Consider the following 20,920-nt stretch of genomic DNA (forward strand, 5'->3'; position numbering starts at 1 on the left):
GTGGGGCCGGGGGGCAGGTGTGGGTGAGTGTGGGTGTACGGTGATGTGGGGGTGGGAGCAGGTGTGGGTGAGCATGGGTGTATGGTATGGAGATGGGGGGCAGGAGCCTGGAGGGGAGCCAGAGCAGGAAAAGCCTCTCTGTGGGGCAGAGGAGTGGGGACAAAGCCAGAAGACTGGGCCACAACCCTGCCACCCACACCCACACCCACACCCACACCCACACCCACACCCACACCTCCACTCAATAACACTGTTGGTGCTATTACCCATCAGTGAGGGCTGCAGAGGCCTGACTCCCAGGCCACTCACTTAGCCCTTGTGCCAGCCATGTGAGCAGACTGAGGCTTGTGGGAACCCAGGAACAGGGAACCTGTCCCTGGAGAGGGTGGCCCAGTGAGGCCAGAGTTGGGAGAATTTACAGGAGTTAGGAGGAGGGGGCCCATCTGCCCCAGGTCTGCGTTTCACAGCAGAAGCGCTGGCTGCTCTGACCCCAGCAGAGATTCGAGGAGGTTGCTCTTGGGGACAGAGAGAGTGGGAGGGCTGGAACCCACTGTCAGAGTTCCAGGGTCCCTCACCTTGGCCAGAGAGAGAGGCCAGCTGCTAAGAGTAGCAGACACAAATGCGACACCCATTCATGTGACACAAATGTTTGCCGGGTGCTTCCTATGTGCCCGTGTTGGGCAGGTGCCGGGACAAAAGGCCTGCAGGGTCTGTGTCTATGGTGTGTGCAGGTGCCTGGCCTCACAGGAACCTTTCCACTTGGGCCTCCTAAATGGGGTGGGGGTGGGCTGCAGCAAGCTCTGTGTCACTGCATGGATGACACAACAGTTAAGAGGAATTCACAATCAGAACAATGTGGGAAATGTTCATCCCTTGTGTTCTTTTTTCCCCATAGCTCTTAAATCAAGTATATTAATTTTTTTTTTTTTTTTCTTTTGAGACAGGGTCTAGTTCTGTCACCCAGGCTGGAATTCAAGCCCTGATCTCGGCTCACTGCAACCTCCACCTTCTGGGTCCAAGCAGTTCTCCTGCCTCAGCCACCCGAGTGTCTGGGTCTATAGGTATGTACCATCACACCAGGCTACTTTTTTGTATTTTTAGTAGAGACAGGGCTTCATTGGGTTAGCCAGGATGGTCTCAATCTCCTGACCCTGTGATCCACCCACCTCAGCCTCCCAAAGTGCTGGGATTACAGGCATGAGCCACTGGGCCCAGCCAAACCTATTATTTTTAACAGCTTTAAACAAATGTCAAATGTCTCAGGCTGGCCATGGTCATGACGTGGTCACAAATTGGAGGCTGTTGTTGAAGGCAGGCAAGGCCCCCTGGCCTTACAGACTGGGAATGGGGAGCCGAGGCTCCTGGAGGCAGCATCTCCTCAGCTGGGCCTGGCAGCTACCTCGTCCTTGCTCCTGTAAGCTAGGAGGAAGGTGGTGTTTGGGTCCTACTCTCAGAGAGGTAGAGCTTGGAGTCACACATTCATTTATCCACCTCAGGCCACCTGGCTACGAGCAGTCCTTGGGCCCCCTGGAAAGCTTATATTCTCCATGGCTAGTGGTCCAGGCTCCAATCTGATGGTGTTTCCCATCCCTACCAAGGAGGCAGGGCTTCCTAGCAAGAGGGGGGCTCCGCAGCCTGCGCCCTGTCTCCTGCACCCCAGTGAGCAGAGGCAGGAGCAGCCCAGCCGCAGAGGGGAAGTGGTACAGTGGGAACAGACCCAGCCTCTGAGTCCCACCGACTTGGGGTCTGTGGCCAATCTGCAATGTGACCTGGGGTGGCCCACTTCCCTCTCTGAGCCCCCCCACCTGCCCCCCTTTTCAGGCCTTGTGAGGCTCAGAAACAAGAGCCTGCCCATGCCTGCCCCGCCCACCCTCCCAGACAGTGGCCCAGTGCCAGCTGGCCAGCTGTGCTATAGTGGGCTGGTGGGTAAGGAGAGGTGGGGGGCTTCTTGAGACAAAGCCCTGTTACAGTTGCCCCCCCTCCAACCCACACACACCAGGGGTGCTGGGCCAGGCCTGCTGGCAGGGCTTCAGCACAAAGAAACCTTTTCCAGAAGGTTCTGCAGACTTAGCCCCTTCCCTCCAGTGTCCCCTGGGGCCAGAAGGATACAGGCAGAGAGTCACTGTGAAAGGAGGTCTCACACTTGGGGGCCGAGGGAGACAATGCAGTGGGCTACCAGGCCATGGACCCTGAGTCTGCGGGTCACACCTGAGTCTGGTGCTGTAGACCAGGAGCCACTGAGGGCAGCTCCAGGGGGACGGTGGGTGGGTGCTCCCTAGAGCCCCAGACCTGCACAGGAGCCAGCCTTCCCTGGGCCGCCACCTTCTATCAGAGGGGATGCCTGTGGCACTGGGGCCCCTGCGAGCTGGCCAGGCCCAGAGGGGTCCCACAGCCCTACTCCTCCTCCAGTATGCTTGGCCAGCCTCCCTGTGAGGACACAGATCCCTGGACCTTACCCCCAACCCTCCCCCTGCCACTGTCCGCACACAGGAAGATAACTCCACTGATGTGTGTAGTGTGGCAGACTTGGGGGCTGCCTGGTGGGCCCCTCTCCTCTCTAGCCTGCTTTCCCTCTTTGTAAAGTGTGACTGGCCATGCCAGCTCCACATAGGGCTGTGGGAGGGGCAGGCTGGATAGGGAGATGCTTTGCACAGTGATCTTTTCCTGGTCACTGGGCCCTATCTGCTTCCCCCAGACATCCTTGGGGAATCGTTCCACCCTGTCCTCTCTTCCAAGGTCTCCATCCACCAGGCCTTCTCTACCCCGCCGTTTGAAATTACACCCCTAACCCTCGGGCACCCCGCCCTTCTGACTTTCTCTCCAGCACTCCTCACCTCCCCACCCACAATGTTGTGTCCCATTTGGGTTTCCTCTCTGCTTCCCTGCTATTTCCCCAGAACCTCAAACAGCGCCTGCCTGGTAGGTGCTCAGTGAGTGGTGAATGACTGGAGGCATCTGCTCAGGGGTCGCCCTGTGCATTCACAAGGGCCTTCCTGTGTGGCATCCTGAATAAGGCCTGGGAGGTTGGCCCTGGGGGACCCCTCCTCCTCTCCCCATTCTCCACCCTGGCTTTATGGCCTCCCTCCACTTCACACACCCAGCCCCCAAGAGGTGGGGGCTCCGCTCCCTGTGGTTAAGGGGCTGTGGTCTGCTCTCTAATGTCACATGGAGGGCCCATGCCCCCTATCCCAGGGCCATGCTGAGAGTGGCTGAGGCTCCCTGGCTGGTACCCGTGAAGTGCTGGAGTGCGCAGGCACGGAGTGGAGAGCTTGAGGACAGGCAGCTCCGGCCCATGAAGACCCAGGCAAAGATTGGTGACTGCTTCATGGAAGGGCGTGACCTGCCCTCCCCCGGCGTGAGTTCAGGGAGGAACAGGATCGGGGTCTCCCAGGCCTCTGACTCTGAGTTGCACGGCTCTGGCCTCACCAGGACTTCGTATTGATTTCCTGGCCATGCTGGCCCCTCTCCCAGTTTCCAGAGGCCCACGACACTGCATCCTTTCCCCTATCCCAAGTGAGGGGTTCTTTGTAGCACTGTCCTTGTTTGTGGGAGCTTTTGAGATGGAGTCTCGCTCTGTTGCCCAGGCTGGAGTGCGGTGGTGTGATGTTGGCTCACTGCAACCTTCACCTCCCAGGTTCAAGAAATTCATCTGTCTCAGCCTCCTGAGTAGCTGGGATTACAGGCACCTACCACCACGCCAGGCTAATTTTTGTATTTTTAGTAGAGCCTGGGTTTTACCATATTGCCCAGGCTGGTCTTGAACTCCTGACCTGGAATTCCATCCACCTCGGCCTTCCAAAGTGCTGGGATTACAGGCGTGAGCCACTGCACCCTGCGGGAACTTTTAAATACAAAAGGAAATCCCCACAAGGGGTGATCCTGGTGGTGTCATGAGAGGAGCTGGAGCCAGAGCCGAGAGGCAACTTGAAGTCCTGCCAGCCCGGCCCAGCCAGCAGAGCAATCTCCACCGGACGACTCACGACCCCATTCCCAGAATACCAAAAAGGCTGTTTCTATATGCACCCACACAAGGGGGCAAAGGCACAGAACGAGGCAGTAAAGAAAGACTCTCAAGGGAAAACAGAGGCTGCCTCTGGGGACCTTGGGGAAACGCCCTTTGTCACTCACACACTTCTGTATTGTTTGCAGGCTTTTCCTGAGCAAGTGTTCTGGGTATTACTGCATAATTACAAGGAAAACTGATTTTGAAGTACAGTGTGCATTCCAGGCCTCAGAGCAGTTTCACAACCAGATCTGGGGGGCTGGGGCCTCTCCGTCCCCAAGGACTGCTCCCCCAAGACACTGTGCTTGTCCCATCCACAGAGTGCCCTCACTTACCCCATCCTGTCCCAGGCCATGCTTCACAGTCAGGTGGACACAGACCCCCTGCAGGCCCCTCCCACCTGCTGGCTCATCTTGAGTGCCCTTGCCCCTCAAATCCTGTTTTCTCATCTGGAATATATCCTAGTAGTACTTGCATCAGAGCCATTGTGAGGGTGTTTTAGGAGAATTGGGGGCACAAAAATCAAGAGACCCCCTTCTCTCTGAAGACTCCAAATTACCTTTTATTATTTTGAGATGGAGTCTCGTTCTGTCATCCGGGCTGGAGTGCAGTGGCACGACCTCAACTCACTGCAACCTCTGCCTTCTGGGTTCAAATAATTCTCCTAACTTCAGCCTCCCTAGTACCTGGGATTACAGATGCCCAGCTAAGTTTTTTTTTCTTTGAGATGGAGTCTCGCTCTTCACCCAGGCTGGAGTACAGTGGCCCAAATTATCTTTTTCCAAAAGAGTATTCAGTGAATTTAAAGTAGAGCATGCTGGCCGGGCGCGGTGGCTCACACCTATAATCCCAGCACTTTGGGAGACTGAGGCGGCTGGATCACCTGAGGTCTGGAGTTCAAGACCAGTCTGACCAACATGGAGAAACCCCGTCTCTACTAAAAATACAAAATTAGCTGGGCATGGTGGTACATGCCTGTAGTCCCAGCTACTCGGGAGGCTGAGGCAGGAGAATCACTTGAACCCAGGAGGCAAAGATTGTGGTGAGCCTGAGATTGTGCTATTGCACTCCAGCCTGGCCAAGAGCAAAACTACGTCTCAAAAAAAAAAAAAAAAAAAAAAAAAAAAGTGGTATAGAAGTCTTTAATAGGCCAGGCATGGTGGCTGACGTTTGTAATCCCAGCACTTTGGGAGGCCAAGGTGGGAGGATCACTTGAGGTCAGGCGTTCAAGACCAGCCTGGCCAACATGGTGAAACCCTGTCTCTACTAAAAATAAAAAAAAATTGCAAGGCATGGTGGTGCACACCTATAGTCCTAATTACTAGGCAGGCTAAAGCAGGAGAATGGCTTGAACCCAGGAGATGGATGCTGCAGTGAGCTGAGATGGTGCCACTGCACTCCAGCCTAGATGACAGAGTGAGACTCCGTCTCAAAAAAACAAAAACAAAAAAAGTCTGGGCATGGTGGCTCATGCCTGTAATCCCAGCACTTTGGGAGGCCAAGGCGGGTGGATCACGGGGTCAGGAGTTCGAGACCAGCCTGACCAACATAGTGAAACACCATCTCTACTAAAAATACAAAAATTAGCCAGTCATAGTGGCACAGGCCTGTAATCCCAGCCACTCGGGAGGCTAAGGCAGAAGAATCACTTGAACCCGGGAGATGGAGGTTGTAGTGAGCCGAGATCACGCCACTGAACTCCAGCCTGGCAACAGAGCAAGACTCTGTCTCAACAAAAATAAATAAAAATAATGGGCTTGAGGCCAGGAGTTTGAGACCGGCCTGGGCAGCAAAGCAAGACCCCATCTCTAAATATATACATAAAATGTGGCTTCTTCATTGCCAGTCCTCAACCAGCTAAGAAGAAAGGCATCAGTAAGCCTGGTGCCATGCTACAGCTGAGGAACTGAGGCTTGCTGAGGGTGAGTGACCTGCCTGAGGTCATGCCACCAAGCAAGCAGCCAAGCCCAGCCTCTCCCATCTCCCTCCACCTCCCCTCAGTACCAAGCACCAATTCCGGGCACACACTGATCTTCCATTACTTCCCTCGAATTGTCTCCTGGACAATGTCAATGGTCTCCAGATGGCATGAAGCAACCCCACTCTCTGGCCACCCATCCCCCACCTTCCAGGGACAGCAGGTCTGAGGGCACCTGCCTGCCATTTAAGTGTGGTTCGCTCTCCTGTGAGGCAGGGGCAGGCCAGCCCCCAACTCCAGAGGGGAGGCCTGTTGGTTCTAGGGCCCCTGCCAAGCTCGGCTGGGAGCTGGCGGCAGTGACAGCACTGTGTTCCCCAGTGCTTGGAAGGTTCCCAACCCCTTGGCTGGAGAATGCAATGCCACTTCTCTTGTTAAATGGTACCAGGTGGCAAGGAAAATGTGGCACAGGGACCTGAAAGAGGTGCCCCATGCGGGCTGGGGGGCGGGGGAGGGGGTGTGGGGAAGGCCTCTCTTTGTCTCCAGCAAAAAGTGACATCCCAGAAGAGCAGGCAGTCTGCATCTATGCTGCCTTCCTCCCCTGCTTGGACCCCTGACTCCATCAGCCCCCCAAAGACTACTTTATTGCCCAGTCACACTGCAAAGCTGCCCTTTTTGGCCCAGGACAGAGGGGCTCAAGACAATGTCACTCTCTGGGAAGGCTGGCCTTCCAGGCCTCTGCTGTTACTGCCCATTCAGGGACCAATGTGAAGCTTCACCTCCAGCCTCTTCCTTCGGCCTTGGAGCCACCCCTCCTCCAGCACAGAGGCTGGCTTCCCCGACCAAGTGCCCAAGGGGTTTATCGCTGCTGGCGAAGGCCTGCTCGGGCCCAGTGCCTGCACTGTGCTGTTCTCACACTAAGGGACTCTGCCCTTGGCCTATCCTGCCCCCTCCCTTGATGCTCAGTGTACTAGTGGTCCCATCCTGAGGCAGCAACTGTGGCTTGCTGACTGCTGCTTTTTAGGGGGCATGGGCTGTCTCCACTCTCTGTATTCCAGCTTAGGGCCTGACCAGTGGAGATGCCCAAAACCCTTTTTCTTTCGACATAGAGCCTCGCTCTGTCACTCAGGCTGGAGTGCAGTGGTGCGATCTTGGCTCACTGTAATCTCCGCTTCCCGGGTTCAAGCGATTCTCCTGCCTCAGCCTCCTAAGTAGCTGGGATTAGATGTGCGCCACTATGCCCAGCTAATTTTGCATTTTTAGTAGAGACAGAGTTTCACCATGTTGGCCAGGCTGGTCTTCAACTCCTAACCTCAAGTGATCTGCCCGCCTTGGCCTCCCAAAGTACTGGGATTATAGGCATGATCCATCATGCCCGGCCTCCAAACCTTTATTCAAGGATTAGGCACACAGGAAAACTGGAGGGAAGAAGCAGGGGACTGGGACTGGCTCTGCTGCTGGTTAGCTGTGTGACTGTGACACCTCCCATGACAACGGTGGGTTTCATGAACTGTGAATTGGGGAAACATGATCTACCTCATAGCTCTGCTGTGTGAGAAGAGCTCTGTGAAGCATAACAGGCCCTGCAAATGTCGGGTGACATGTGGGACCTTGACTGGAATCTACACGACTGAGGTCCTCAGCAGAGCCCAAGGGTCTGCCAGGAAGTCAGCCAGGTGTCTACAACCCTTTACTGAGCACTAGGGGTGGGGCCTGGGCTAAGTTCCAGAAGGAATCTACAGAAAGGGGCAGACAGGGCCACATCCCTGACACCTACAAGGAGTTAGGAGGTAGCCTACCCCTTAGTGAAGGGCATGGGTCCAGCTGTGATGGTGACATCAAAACAGAAACAGGCCTCAGGCCGGCCTCGGTGGCTCACGTCTGTAATCCCAGCACTCCAGGAGGCCAAGGTGGGTAGATCACCAGAGGTCAGGAGTTGGAGACCAGCCAGGCCAACATGGCAAAACCCCATCTCTACTAAAAATACAAAAATTAGCTGGGCATAGTGGTACACACCTGTAATCCCAGCACTTTGGGAGGCTGAGGCAGGCAGATCACCTGAGGTCAGGAGTTGAAGACCAGCCTGGCCAACATGGTGAAACCCTGTCTTCACTAAAAATACAAAAATTAGCCAGGCATGGTGGCACATGCCTGTAATCCCAGCTGCTCCAGAGGCTGAGGCAGGAGAATCGCTTGAACCAGCAAGCAGAGGTTGTAGTGATCTGAGATCACGTCACTGCACTCCAACCCCACCAACCAAAAAAAAAAGTGCAGAGGCCCTGAGGTCCGAGGTACCGCCCAGGGTTTCAAGCAGGGTCCATCCTGAGGCCTGAGGGCAGGCTGTGGCACGTGCAGGGTGAAGGTGGGGAGGGCACTGTCATGTTCCAAGGGAGTCAGGACCGGGCTCTCTTCCTGAGGTTTCTCCTAGACACTCCCTTCACCCCCAAGTTCCCATGTGCCAAGCCTGTTCCACGCAGCGGCAGGAGCCCTGACCTGGCTATGGGACTTCTAGAGTCTAGTTGGTGCCTCTACACATTTCCAATTAGACCCAAGGAAGAAGGAACGTAATGGTCACTGCACAATCTCTCACCATCAAACCAAAAACAAGCCCTCTAGCCAGCTTCTCTCACTTCTTGCAAACTTCCAACGTGGTGCAATTCCTAATTTGTACCAGTTTTTGAACTCTGCTGTGTGATTTCTTTTTTTTTTGAAGACAGAGTCTCACTCCACCCAGGCTGGAGTGCAGTGGCATAATCTCAGCTCACTGCAACCCCTGTCTCCCAGGTTGAAGTGATTCTCCTGCCTCAGCCTCCCGAGTGGCTGGGACTACAGGGACCCACCACCGTGTCCGGCTAATTTTTGTATTTTTGTAGAGATGGGGTTTCACCATGTTGGCCAGGCTGGTCTCAAACTCCTGACCTCAAGTGATCTGCTTGCCTTGGCCTCCCTATGTGCTGGGATTACAGGCGTGAGCCGCTGCGCCAGGCCCACCCCACCCTACTCTTAATTGTTCTGAGTCAGTTTCCTCATCTGCAAAGTCAAAGTGGTGAATTAGACCAGTGATTTTTAAACTTTTTTTAGCCACAGACCTTTTGTTCAAAGGAAACCTTAAATGGAGATGTAACACGCCAGCTAAAGACACAAGAATCTGCAAGAGTGAGCGTGGGAGTAGGAGGAGTCCCATCAGCTGGGACCCTTGCTGCTTCTGCCCAGCTCTCCCTGCTAGAGCATGGGCACTGCAGGGAACCTTCCCAACCACTGAGGGCTGAGCTGGGGCCTGTCAAGCCCTCAACATCCTCAACAGGGAATGTGTATGGAGTCAGCAAGAAGCCATGGGGAGGGGCAGCCCAGGGCCAGCTCCCCTCACATGTCCTCCAGGGAGGGGCCCTCAGAGCTTCTCAGCAGGGACAGCAGGTTCAGAGCCGAGACACCAGGCACGTGGCCGGCGCACATCTGCAGCATGCGCACCAGGCGCTGTGCCATGGTGGCCTGAAAGCCTTCCACCTGCGGGGAGAGCAGAGAACAGCGGTGAGACAGAACTCAGCAGCTGGCCCTGCTCCCTTGCCCAGAGCAGCTGCAGGGGCTGCCAGAGCAGGGCTGGGGGCAGAGACTCAGGGGCAGCTCAGGGCACCACTGCCCATCATGGCCACACCCTCATTCATGCCACACCTCAGAGTAGCTTCCAACTGCTTTGGCTTCCCCAATCCTTCAAACCACCTCCCGAGACATCCAGAGCCCGACCTCCTGTTCAAGAGGAAATGAAGGCTCAGGCTGGCTAGGTCGACTGAACTTTCTAGGGTCACACAGTGACTGCAGAGCTGAGCTCTGAACCAGGGCTGCTTCCAACCAACACCTGGGCAGCAGGAGCCCCAAAGGCTCAAGACCAGGGAGCATAAGATGCTCACAGGGATGCGAAGGAGGGAGGGACAGCAGGTGGCCCTCACCATGGATAAGAAGGTGCCATCAAAAAGGAATGGCCTTAGGGGAGCTGTGGGGCCAGAGGGGGACAAGATTGCCCAAGGCCTGGGCACAGATGCTCTGGACGCGTTCGTTTGAAGAACATGACGCTGCTCAGTGTCTTCCCCTGGCCAACAGGCAGCCGCAGAAGCATCTCACCTCTGTTTCCTCTATAGCTGGGGGCAGGCTGGGGTGTCGCCACCCACTGAAACTGGAGCACTAGAGACCAAGGCATCCTCAACTACCCTGCTCTTACTCCTACCACTTGTCAGCATGACCTCCTTGGTATGAGACCCAGCGGCAGCATTTCAGTCCTCACCACACTGGCGCCATTGGCAGAGTCGAACACTGCTGTTTACTCCCTCCTTGAAATGCTTTTTCTGCCTGGCTCCCAGACCCCCATGCTCACCCAGGGTTCCTCCCCCACACAGGGGGCTCCCTCGCCTTTTCCCAACATCTATAGGCTGGGGCTCGAGAGCTTGGTCCTTCAGTCTCTTCTCCCACACTCAGTCCTCAGGTGACCTCCTCCAGTTCTGTGCCTTTAAAACCACCTAGTTGCTATTAACACCCAAAGTACACCTCCAGGTCTTCCCTGTGAATGCAAACATGTATGCAGCTGTTTACTTGATTTCTCCACCTAGGTGGCTAACAGACCCCTTAATTTTAGCATGCCCAAAACAGAGCCCCTGAAGCCCCGTAAAACCTGCTCTTCCTGCAGGTTTCCCCATCTCAGCCAAAGACAACTCTGTCCTTCCAGTCAGCACCAAAACCTTCAGAGTCAGGGAGGACTCTTCTTTCTCTCATGCCTCATGGGTTGGCCACAGCAGGGTCTGCTGGCTCCATCCTGGAAACAGCGGTGTCATAGACCATTCCATCATCCCCTTCCCTGGCCAGCACTGAATCCACACTTCACTCCCCTAGAAAGAACTTCCCGACCTGTCTACTTTTGCCTTAGTTTCCCTTCAGTCTGCTCTCCTCCCAGCAGCTAGAGGGGTCCATTTAAAACCCAAGTCAGGACCAGGCACAGTGGCTCATGCTTGTAATCCCAGCACTTTGGGAGGCTGAGGTGGGCGGATCATGAGGTCAAGAGTTTGAGATCATCCTTGCCAACATGGTAAAACCCCATCTCTACTAAAAATACAAAAATTGGCCGGGTGCAGTGGTTCATGCCTGTAGTCCCAGCACTTTCGGAGGCCAAGGCAGGCACATCACAAGGTCAGGAGATAGAGACCATCCTGGCTAATGTGGTGAAACCCCGTCTCTACTAAAAATACAAAAAAATTGGCCAGGTATGGTGGAACCCGCCTCAGCTACTCAGGAGGCTGAGGCGGGAGAATCACTTGAACCCAGGAGATGGAGGTTTCAGTAAGCTGAGGTCACACCACTGTGTTCCAGCCTGGCAACAGAGTGAGACTCTGTCTCTTAAAATAAAACAAAAATACAAAAATTAGCCAGGCATGGTGGCGCACACCTGTAGTCTCAGCTACTTGGGAGGCTGAGGCAGGAGAATCACTTGAACCTGGGAGGTGGAGGTTGCAGTGAGCCAAAATTGCGCCACTGCACTCCAGCCTGGCAAAAGAGCAAGACTCCATCTGGAGGAAAAAAAACCCCAAGGCAGGCCACATCCCTCCCTGGCCCCAAGCCCTCCAGGAGCTCCCCACCAGGCCCTACTGATCCAGCCCCACTGTTCCTGATTCTTCCCCCACCCGCCCTTTGCTGCTGTGCTCTAGCCATCCAGGCCTCCCTTCAGGACCTCGAGCACATGAGGCAAGTTCCACGCACGGCCCATGCACCTGCTGTTCCTCCTGCCACCGGGTATCTCCATGGCCTGCCCTCCTACTTCCTTCAGGTCTTTATTTATTTAAAAGTCCTGTTTGCAGGGGTGCTTCCTGGTCACCCTGCCTAACTCTTGCCTGTTTACTACCACCTGACATGCCACGCCTCCACTTTCCAGTACATCATTTACTCTGTTTGTTTCCTTGACTAGAACGAAGCTGGGACTTTTTTTTTTCTTGAGACAGAGTCTCACTCTGTTGCCCAGGCTGGAGTGCAGTGGCGCAACCTTGGCTCACTGCAACCTCCGCCTCCCGGGTTCAGCCTTAGCCTCCAGAGTAACTGGGATTACAGGCATGTGCCACCCTGCCTAACTTTTGTATTTTTAGTAGAGACTGGGTTTCACCATGTTGGCCAAGCTAGTCTCAAACTCCTGACCTCAGGTGATCCTGCCACCTCAGCCTCCCTGGGATTATAGGTGTGAGCCACCACGCCCAGCAGGAAACTGGGTTTTTCTTTCCTCCCAAAATGGAGTCTTGCTCTGTTGTCTAGGCTGGAGTGCAGTGGCACGATCTTGGTTCACTGCAACCTCCGCCTCCCAGGTTGAAGCAATTCTCCTGCCTCAGCCTTCTGATTAGCTGAGATTACAGGCACCAGCCACCATGCCCCGCTAATTTTTGTATTTTCAGTAGAGGTGAGGTTTCACCATGTTGGCCAGGCTGGTCTCAAACTCCTGATCTCATTTTGCATCCGCCTCGGCCTCCTAAAGTGCTGGGATTACAGTAAGGCATGAGCCACTGTGCCCAGCAGGAAGCTGGATTTTTTTTTTTAATATACTGTTTTCCTCTGTGCTGTGTCCCGGGAACCTAGAACAGTGCTTGGCACTATAGAAACTCAGGAAGTGCCGGGCGCGGTGGCTCACGCCTGTAATCCAAGCACTTTGGGAGGCCGAGGCGGGTGGATCACGAGGTCAAGAGATCGAGACCATCCTGGTCAACATGGTGAAACCCTGTCTCTACTAAAAATACAAAAAATTAGTTGGGCATGGTGGCGTGTGCCTGTAATCCCAGCTACTCAGGAGGCTGAGGCAGGAGAATTGAGGCGGAGGTTGCGGTGAGCCGAGATCACGTCATTGCACTCCAGCCTGGGTAACAAGAGCGAAACTCCATCTCAAAAAAAAAAAAAAAGAAACTCAGGAAGTATTTTTTGAATAAATTCACTCTGAGTTTGGTGGGCTTTGTCCCTGAAATCTATCTCTAAGCTGCTGAGGCTTGGGTTCTACAACCTGCCTCCTGCAGCAGCTCAACCCAGCCTCCTGCCTCTGGCCAGGTCTCCTCCAATCCACGTCACTCCAGAGACGTGACCCAAAAGCCCACGTCTGACTACAATCATGACTTTGCCCATGACATCCAGGAAGAAATGACCTAATTCCACCACCAGGCTCCCAAAGCTCCTTCTGCTGTTGCGTATGTTACATGTCTGTTTATTTCTTGAGATTCTGAGAGGGCAGGGCCCATATCTAACTCATTTGTGTTCCCAGGGTCCAGCATAGAGCCCTATCAGTAGATCTAGGAAATTATTTCACTGGGTCAATCACATACCTTCCTGTGTTTCCTCATCAATGAAACAGGGCCGATAATTCCTGCCACGCAAAGGCCTCAAGATATATGGTAGGGCTCAAACTCAATTATGCAGAGGAGTGTTTGAAGAGGACAACACCAGCATTAAGAGCGAGGCCAGTTCAAACCCTGGGTCCTTCATCTGAAGGATGCAGGTATATGTTCCAAGCAGGCATTTCTGCAGCTCCTGCTGCTGGCTGGAACCAGGCAGGGGCCTCTTGCTTCCTGCCTAGGCCATGAGAGAACCCAGGACCTGGCCTGGCCTGCCACCTCATGACCACAGACAGAATTGCACCACTTGTCACAAGGCGAGCAGGCACTGCTGTCCCCCACCAGCACCTAAACTATGGAGCAAAGATTGTGATTCCCCTTTAGAGATGAGAAAACTAACGCTTTGCGGCAGGGAAAGTGACCTACTCAAAGTCACACAGTCAGCAGGTTAGGACGGGAGAGACAGCTGCATACCCACCAGCTGGCTCTACCCCTCACTCACTAGCTGTATGACGCTGAGAAAGTCACCTCTTCTCTCTGGGAGGAAGGCCTGGCAGGGACAGGCACTTGGGATGTGCCCAGGCCTCAGGGTCTCATCTGTGAGATCAGGGCGCTGATCTGGTTGGGGGCTCTAAAGGTAGTCATCAAATAGGAAAACAAATGTGTGACAGAGTCAAGCGTGTATCGTGATGGATGCATCAACTGAGGGGCAGGTCTAACAGCTGCTGCCATGTGAGGCAGTGATAAGATCTGCCCAATCCTAATGTGATATGAAAACATCCCCATTTAGTCCTGGCACAGTGCCTCACGTCTATAATCCCAGCACTTTGGGAGGCCGCAGAGGCTGGATCACAAGGTCAGGAGTTCGAGACCAGCCTGGCCAATATGGTGAAATCCCGTCTCTACCAAAAATACAAAAATTAACTAGGTGCAGTGGCAGGCGCCTGTAATCCCAGCCACTCGGGAGGCTGAGGCAGGAGAATCACTTGAACCTGGGAGGCAGAGGTTGCAGTGAGCCGAGATCATGCCACTGCACTCCACCCTGGGCAACAGAGTGAGACTCTGTCTCAAAAAAAAAAAAAAAAAAAGAAAGAAAAGAAAACATCCCCATTTCTACTGGTGACAGTCACAGACTGCTATCACCAGAGGAGTGCCCGGACACCAAGATAAGGGCCCCTGGTCTAGATGGTGGTGACAGATCACGTGCTCACTCGGTTCTCCCTCCATTGCATCACTTCGCCTTTGGTAACAGGCACAAGACCCAGAATAGAGCAGAAACACAACTCTTCAAAATATATCTCAAAACCAACAAACAGGTTTCCAAAGGAATGGAGCAGGCCTGGTGCATAGGTGGGGCAGCATAGGCCCTGAGACCCCTCAGTAGACCCCTGGGGGTGGTGGGGAACACATCAACTCCTGCTGATGCCTCTTTAGCAAAAAGTCATTAGCTGTACGTGGTGGCGCGCGTCTGTAGTCCCAGCTACTCGGGAGGCTGAGGCAGAAGAACTGCTTGAACCCAGGAGGCGGAGGTTGCAGTGAGTGGAGGTCGAGCCACTGCACTCCAGCCTGGCGCCCGGCGACAAAATGAGACACTGTCTCAAAAAAAAAAAAAAGTCATCAGGATTTATCCTGCATAAAAAGTGGCTGAAGGCCAGGCGTGGTGGCTCACGCCTGTAATCCCAGCACTTTTGGAAGCTAAAGTGGGAGGATCACTTGAGGCCAGGAGTTTGAGACCAATGTGGGAAACATAGCAAGACTTCATCTGTACATTAAAAAGTAAATAAATAAATACTTAGTTAGGTGCAGTGCTGCATGCTTGTAGTCCTAGCTACTTAGTAGGCAAAGGTGGGAGATTCATTTGAGCCCAGGAGTTTGAGTCTGCAGTAAGCCATGACCACACCACTGCACTCCAGCCTGGGCAATGGAGCAGGACCTTACCTAAAACAACAACAACAACAACAACAAGGCTACTTTCCTACCCCCCATGGTTAGTTTCACCTTGTGAGAGACACCAACAGAAGCCTGTCAGGGCAGAACCAACACCCTACGTATCCATCCAACCATCTACTCACTTACCCAACAAACGTCCCTACTGCCTGCTAGGTACCCTGACTTGGACTAGGACTAGACCAGGTCTGCAATCCAGAGAGGTAAGGGCAAATCAGGCATTCTGACTGCCAACGGACATGAGGATGCATCAGTTACTGGAGACAGACATATGCCCGGCCTCACAATCATTTACACTCTAGCAGGAGAGTGGACTCACAAATACAAACACATAAGACTTAGTTATAACTAAGTTTGCAGAAACGCAGCGAAAGGAAAAGCAGGGCAGCACGTGCTAGAGCCTTGCATATAAGATGCACTCCAGATGAATGTACAGCACCTCCGCTTTACACCTGTGTACCCCAAGGCGCAGGGTGACCTGCCCAGGTCACAGTCAGTGAGCAGAAATGCCAGGATCCTGTGTCTCTCTCTACCTCAGGAGCTGCCTTGCTCGGATACTCAGTGCTTCGCTAAGCATTCCCGATGTGACCCCTGTATGCTGACCACCCCGTTTCCCTCACCCGAGTGCAGTGTTGGTCCCTGTGATCAGCATGCTCACCTCCAGGTCACAGTAGAGCAGGGGGCTTTGGTAGGTGTGGGCCAGCTTCACCACGGTGTGCCGGTGAATGCTGCAGTGGCTCTCCCGTCCAGCTGCAAAGAAGCCATGAGTGCTACAGCTGCAATCTCTGCCTTCCTGGATGGAATTCAGGAAGTGCTGGGCAGAGTAACTCACTCCCCCGCTCAGGGGCTCAGTTTCTTTCTAGTTGCGAGGGTGACAGTCCTATCCTACTTTCTTTTCTAGGTAGTTAAGAATATCAAATTAGACAATGAAGATAATAATAGTGCCTACCCACTGAGTCACTCTGGAGTCAGTGAGTTGACATCTAGAAATTATCTGGCCTTCATTTGCCCACCAATGCTTCTTGAGAATTATCTGTGCCAGGTGCTCTGCTCAAGGAGCTAACAGTTCAGCAGGGAAGGCAGACAGGTCAGACACCTCATGCATGCTAGAGTGACACCAGGGCTGAGTTTTGAGGTATATGTAGGGGTTACAAGACAAACAAAAGGAAATGTATTTGAGAGAAGCCTAGAGTAATCATAAAGAGTACGGGCGCGGTGGCCCACCCCTGTAATCCCAGCACTTTGGCAGGCTGAGGCGGGTGGATCACCTGAGGTCAGGAGTTCAAGACCAGCCTGGACAACATGGTGAAACCCCGTCTCTATTAAAATACAAAAATTAGCCGGTCACAATGGTGGGTGCCTATAATCCCAGCTACTCAGGAGGCTGAGATGGGAGAATTGCTGGAACCTGGGAGATAGTGGTTGCAGTGAGTGGAGATCACGCCATTGCACTCCAGCCTGGGTGGCTGAGTGAGACTCTGTCTCAAAAAAAAAAAAAAAAAAAAAAAAAGAGGATGGGCCCTGAAACAGGACTTCCCCAGGTGTGAACCTCAGCTCTACCACTTTTTATCTAGGGGCCTTGGGCAAATTAACCTCATGGCTATAAAACTGAGGTTGTAATACCTACCTCAAACATTAATAGATACAAAAACAAAGCAATTACAGTATCTGCCTCACAGTGAGAGCTCAAAAGAGGCTCGCCATTATTATTTTCACTGTTAATATTACAAACTCTCAAGAACAGCAGGACTTTTTCTGAGAACGATAAGCTGACCCAAAGAAACAGAGTAACAGGAGATGAGACCAGCCCAGAAGGCAGAGGCCCAACTGCAAAGTACTTTGTGTTTTTAGAGGAGTTTGGATTTTACTGAAAGCCATAGGCAATCACTAGGCAGCTCCATGCAACAGAAGAATTATCTGCTCAGATTCACTCTTAGATAGACCGATTCCAAAGTATGTCTTCTTTTTTTTTTTAAATTTAACTTTTATTTTAGGTTCAGGGATACATATGCAGATTTGTTATATAGGTAAACTTCTGTCATGGGGTTTGTTGTACAGATTATTGTCACCCAGGTATTAAGCCTAGCACCCATTAGTTATTTTTCCTGATCTTCACCCTCCTCCTGCCCTCCACCCTCTGACAGGCCTGAGTGTGTAAAATACACGTTCTTTCCATCACCCAGGCTGCCTTGACAAGGAGTCTACTGCCCCAGCTTTCCCTTGGCTGGGGGTCGGCAGTAGCAGGTGAGGGAAGTACTTACCGCCTGTGGCGAGGAAACACACCTTCCCCAAGAAGAAGCTGGCATCCACATGGCGCAGGGACTCCTCTGTGTTCTGGAGGCTGTGGTGGCCAGGCCAGGGGAAGAAAACAAACCAGAGAACAAAACTTTACCACAGAGAAAGCAGAAGCCCTTGCTTCTCTGATCCTAGAGGCCAGAGAATGACAAAGGGTTGCATTCCTTTGAGAAATACTTTGTCCTTTAATTAACTAATTAATTAATTTTTTGAGATGAAATTTCACTCTTGTTGCCCAGGCTGGAGTGCAATGGCACAATCTCAGCTAACCACAACCTCCACCTTCCAGGTTCAAGTGATTCTCCTGCCTCAGTCTCCCGAGTAGCTGAAATTACAAGCATGTGCCACCACACCCAGCTAATTTTTATATTAATTTTTTTTTTTTTTTTTGAGATGGAGTTTCCCTGTCACCCAGGCTGGAATGCATTAGCGCAATCTTGGCTCACTGCAATCTCCGCCTCTCAGGTTCAAGTGATGCTCCTGCCTCAGCCACCCGAGTAGCTGGGATGACAGGTGCATGCCACCATGCCTGGCTTTTGTTTTTTTTTTTTTTTTAGTGAGACTTTATCTTTAGATAAAGTCTCACTTTGTCACCAGGCTGGAGTGCAGTGGTGCGATCTCAGCTCACTGCAACCTCCGCCTCCTGGGTTCAAGTGATTCTCGTGCCTCGGCCTCCCTAGTAGCTGGCTGGGATTACAGGCATGTGCTACCACACCCAGCTAATTTTTGTATATTTAGTCGAGACGAGGTTTCACCATATTGGCCAAGCTGGTTTTGAACTCCTGACCTCTCTCATCCTCCCCAGTTCCCAGCACAAGTTAGGTCACTGTCCCAGCACACTCCTGAGCCAGGCCTGCCTGAGTCCTGTCCTCTGGGTCTCACCTGTATTTGCTGTGAAGATTAACCACAAACACGATCAGGTCAATTCGGGGCCGATTCACACTGGAGGGCAAAGGGAGGGACTTTGCCAAGTGGCTGAAAAACAGGAAATTGCAGGACTCAAGATATCCATACCCACCTCACAGCGACCGTTTAAATGCTGCCCTTCATCGGGTAGGGTCTGTCAAGGGCTCCCAACCTCACCCTAGCCACCCGAGGCTCTTGTGGCCATGACTCCTCGGGCCAGCACAGAGGCAGGACAGGGCCAGTCCTATTCAGATCACTCCTGTCTGATTCCCTCTACCAGAAAGGGGCTCTGTTGAGTCACCACCTCGTCAAGGTGAGGTTGGGACTTGCCAGCTACGCTACATGCCGGGAGAAGGCCCAGGATCAGAGGAGAGGTCGCTGGGCCTCCGGGTTTAGCAGCTAGGACTGAATCCCTCTAGGGTGAGAGACACGTGGGCCAAGCCACAGCCTACTTACACCTTCAGCTCGGAGGTGCAGTCCTCCTTGAGCATCGAGTCCGCCAGCTGCTGCAGAAGAGCATCCTCCGTGCCCACCAGCTGCGCAGGGAGACAGAGCGACCATTAGAGCCCCGGACACACTATCCCCTGGGGAGGGCCTGGCCCTTCGACCCACTCCCGGGGGGATCGGGCCGCCGCGCGCAGGCAGCTCGGAGGGCATTCCCCGAGAAGCGGACCCCGCGAGGCGGCACGGGCTGGTGGCTGAGGTATGGACCCGCTGCAGGCCTGTTGGCACCGCACTTTACTCCCCCTGACCCCACCTCCGACAGCTGGCCTCACCAGGAGTCCAGGCCCCCAGACGCGGAACAAGCAAGTCCGGGCGCGGAAACCTGCCAATCAGAAGCTGGAAAAGGGCCCGCCGCGCATCTATTGGTGGGTACGTCTCTCAGCCTCGGAGAATGGCTACTCCGATTGGTTCATATCGTGGCTCTCCGCCTATTCCCCGCCCCCACCACTGTGGCGCGCGCTGGCTTGGCGCTTCAGGGAGCTCAGTAGACGTGTGGGGCTGAAGCTCCGCCAGGGAGGAAAGGCCGGCTGGGGAAGCGGGTCCGCCGGCACCTACCAAAATGGTGGCTGTGTTCAGGCTGGGCAGCTTATCCAGTGGCCTCAATACCGACATCTCAGCAGCAAGGCCGACCGCCGCTGTTGCGTTGCGCGCCGACCTTTCAAACCGCCCTGAGTCCCGCCCCTAGAGCGTGGCCTGGGGGCACGTGCCTCCTTACGGGCGGGGCTTCGCGGGGCGGGATGGGGCCTCCTCTTAAAGGACCCGAACAGCTGTCTCCTTTTCTGAGGGGCGTTTCAGCCTCACCCGTGGAGCACCTGGTGGACAGGTCTTTTGTTCCACGCTCCACAGTAAGCAGGTTTTTAGTGATTTCTTTGTGCACTTTCGTTCATTCATGCTCACAGTGCTTTTTTTTTGAGAAGGAGTCTCCCTCTGTTCCCCAGGCTGCAGTGCAATGGCGCCACCTGGGCTCACTGCAACCTTTGCCTCCCGGGTTCAAGCGATTCTTCTGTCTCAGCCTCCCGAGGAGCTGGGATTACAGGCGCGCGCCACCAGGCCTGGCTAATTTTTGTATTTTTAATAGAGACGGGGTTTCTCTAAGTTGTCCAAGCTGGTCTCAAACTCCTGGCCTCAAGTAATCTACCCGCCTCGGCCTCCCAAAGTGCTGGGAGTACAGGCGTAAGCCACCGTGCCTGGCCTTTTTTTTTTTCTTCTTTTTTTCAAGTGTCACCGTGTTGCCCAGGCTGGAGTATAGTGACACTATCATAGCTCACTACAGCTTCGAACTCCTGGGCTCAAGTACTTCCTGCCTCAGCCTCCTGAGTAGCTGGGACTCCCGGTGCACACCAGCAGGCCCTGCCAGTTGACTGCTTTAATAGTGAGTGGTAAGCATGCTGTTCTTTGTCCAGTCGGAGACTTTACCTTGTCTTTCAAGGTTCCTTGAAAGACAAACCCAGCCTGAGTACAGAGCTGCCAGGGTCTTGCTTTCTTGGCATACCCAGCAAGAATGTGCAGGGGCACTCAGGGCCCATAGCGAACTGGTTCTCCCAACAGCTGTGTAATTACGTTTATTGTCTCTCCATCTAGAATGTAAGAAACAAGAGGTTAGAGACTTTGTCACTATTAAAACGTGCACTCTGAATGAAGACACCCTCCCAAACAGGCTTTGTGTAATCAACATGGCTGTTTATTCACCTGGGTGCGGGTGGGTTGCGTCCAAAAAGAGTCAGCTGAGGGTGGTGGGTTAGGAGTTGGTTTTATAGGTTTGGGGTGGGCGGTGAAAAGTTACAGAACTTACGGTTTAGGGTGGTTTTTTGCAAACTGGGAGGGGGTCATAGGGTGTGGAGTCACAAGGTTGACCAAAGTCCAGTGGCATTAACAATTGGGGTGGGAATAAGGAACGATAGAGAATGTCTCAAAGTTGAGTAGGTGCTCCAGGAGTTGATCATTTCTTCCTCTTTTCATGGTCTTCCAGTTACTTCAGATTTTCCAGGAACTCATCTGGAGTGTCTGTGC

General features: G+C 53.5%; 1 protein-coding gene across 5 annotated transcripts; it reads right to left on the bottom strand.

The window, feature by feature from the left end:
• Window positions 1-239: 239 nt before the first annotated feature.
• On the bottom strand, window positions 240-19,619 carry CENPM (centromere protein M). 5 transcript variants are annotated; one of them, XR_004265799.1, is made up of 7 exons: window positions 19,466-19,616; window positions 18,863-18,942; window positions 18,383-18,475; window positions 17,467-17,546; window positions 15,864-15,955; window positions 10,579-10,719; window positions 9,349-9,422 (listed from the first exon to the last, which is right to left on the bottom strand). XR_004265799.1 is itself a non-coding variant. In XM_032270172.1 (6 exons), the coding sequence occupies exons 1-6, from the start codon at window positions 19,520-19,522 to the stop codon at window positions 263-265; spliced, it is 510 nt and encodes a 169-aa protein (XP_032126063.1). In that variant the 5' UTR covers window positions 19,523-19,619; the 3' UTR covers window positions 240-262. The 5 variants fall into 5 exon arrangements, 4 of the variants coding, with proteins under 4 accessions (XP_032126063.1, XP_032126062.1, XP_032126065.1 ...); XM_032270172.1 differs by lacking the exons at window positions 9,349-9,422; window positions 10,579-10,719 and adding an exon at window positions 240-370 and having other exon boundaries at window positions 19,466-19,619; XM_032270171.1 differs by lacking the exon at window positions 10,579-10,719 and having other exon boundaries at window positions 8,978-9,422.
• Between the last annotated feature and the right edge of the window lie 1,301 nt (window positions 19,620-20,920).

Source organism: Sapajus apella, unplaced genomic scaffold, assembly GCF_009761245.1.
Source record: "Sapajus apella isolate SASKATOON/1434 unplaced genomic scaffold, GSC_monkey_1.0 scaffold205, whole genome shotgun sequence".
Taxonomy (NCBI): Eukaryota; Metazoa; Chordata; class Mammalia; order Primates; family Cebidae; genus Sapajus; species Sapajus apella.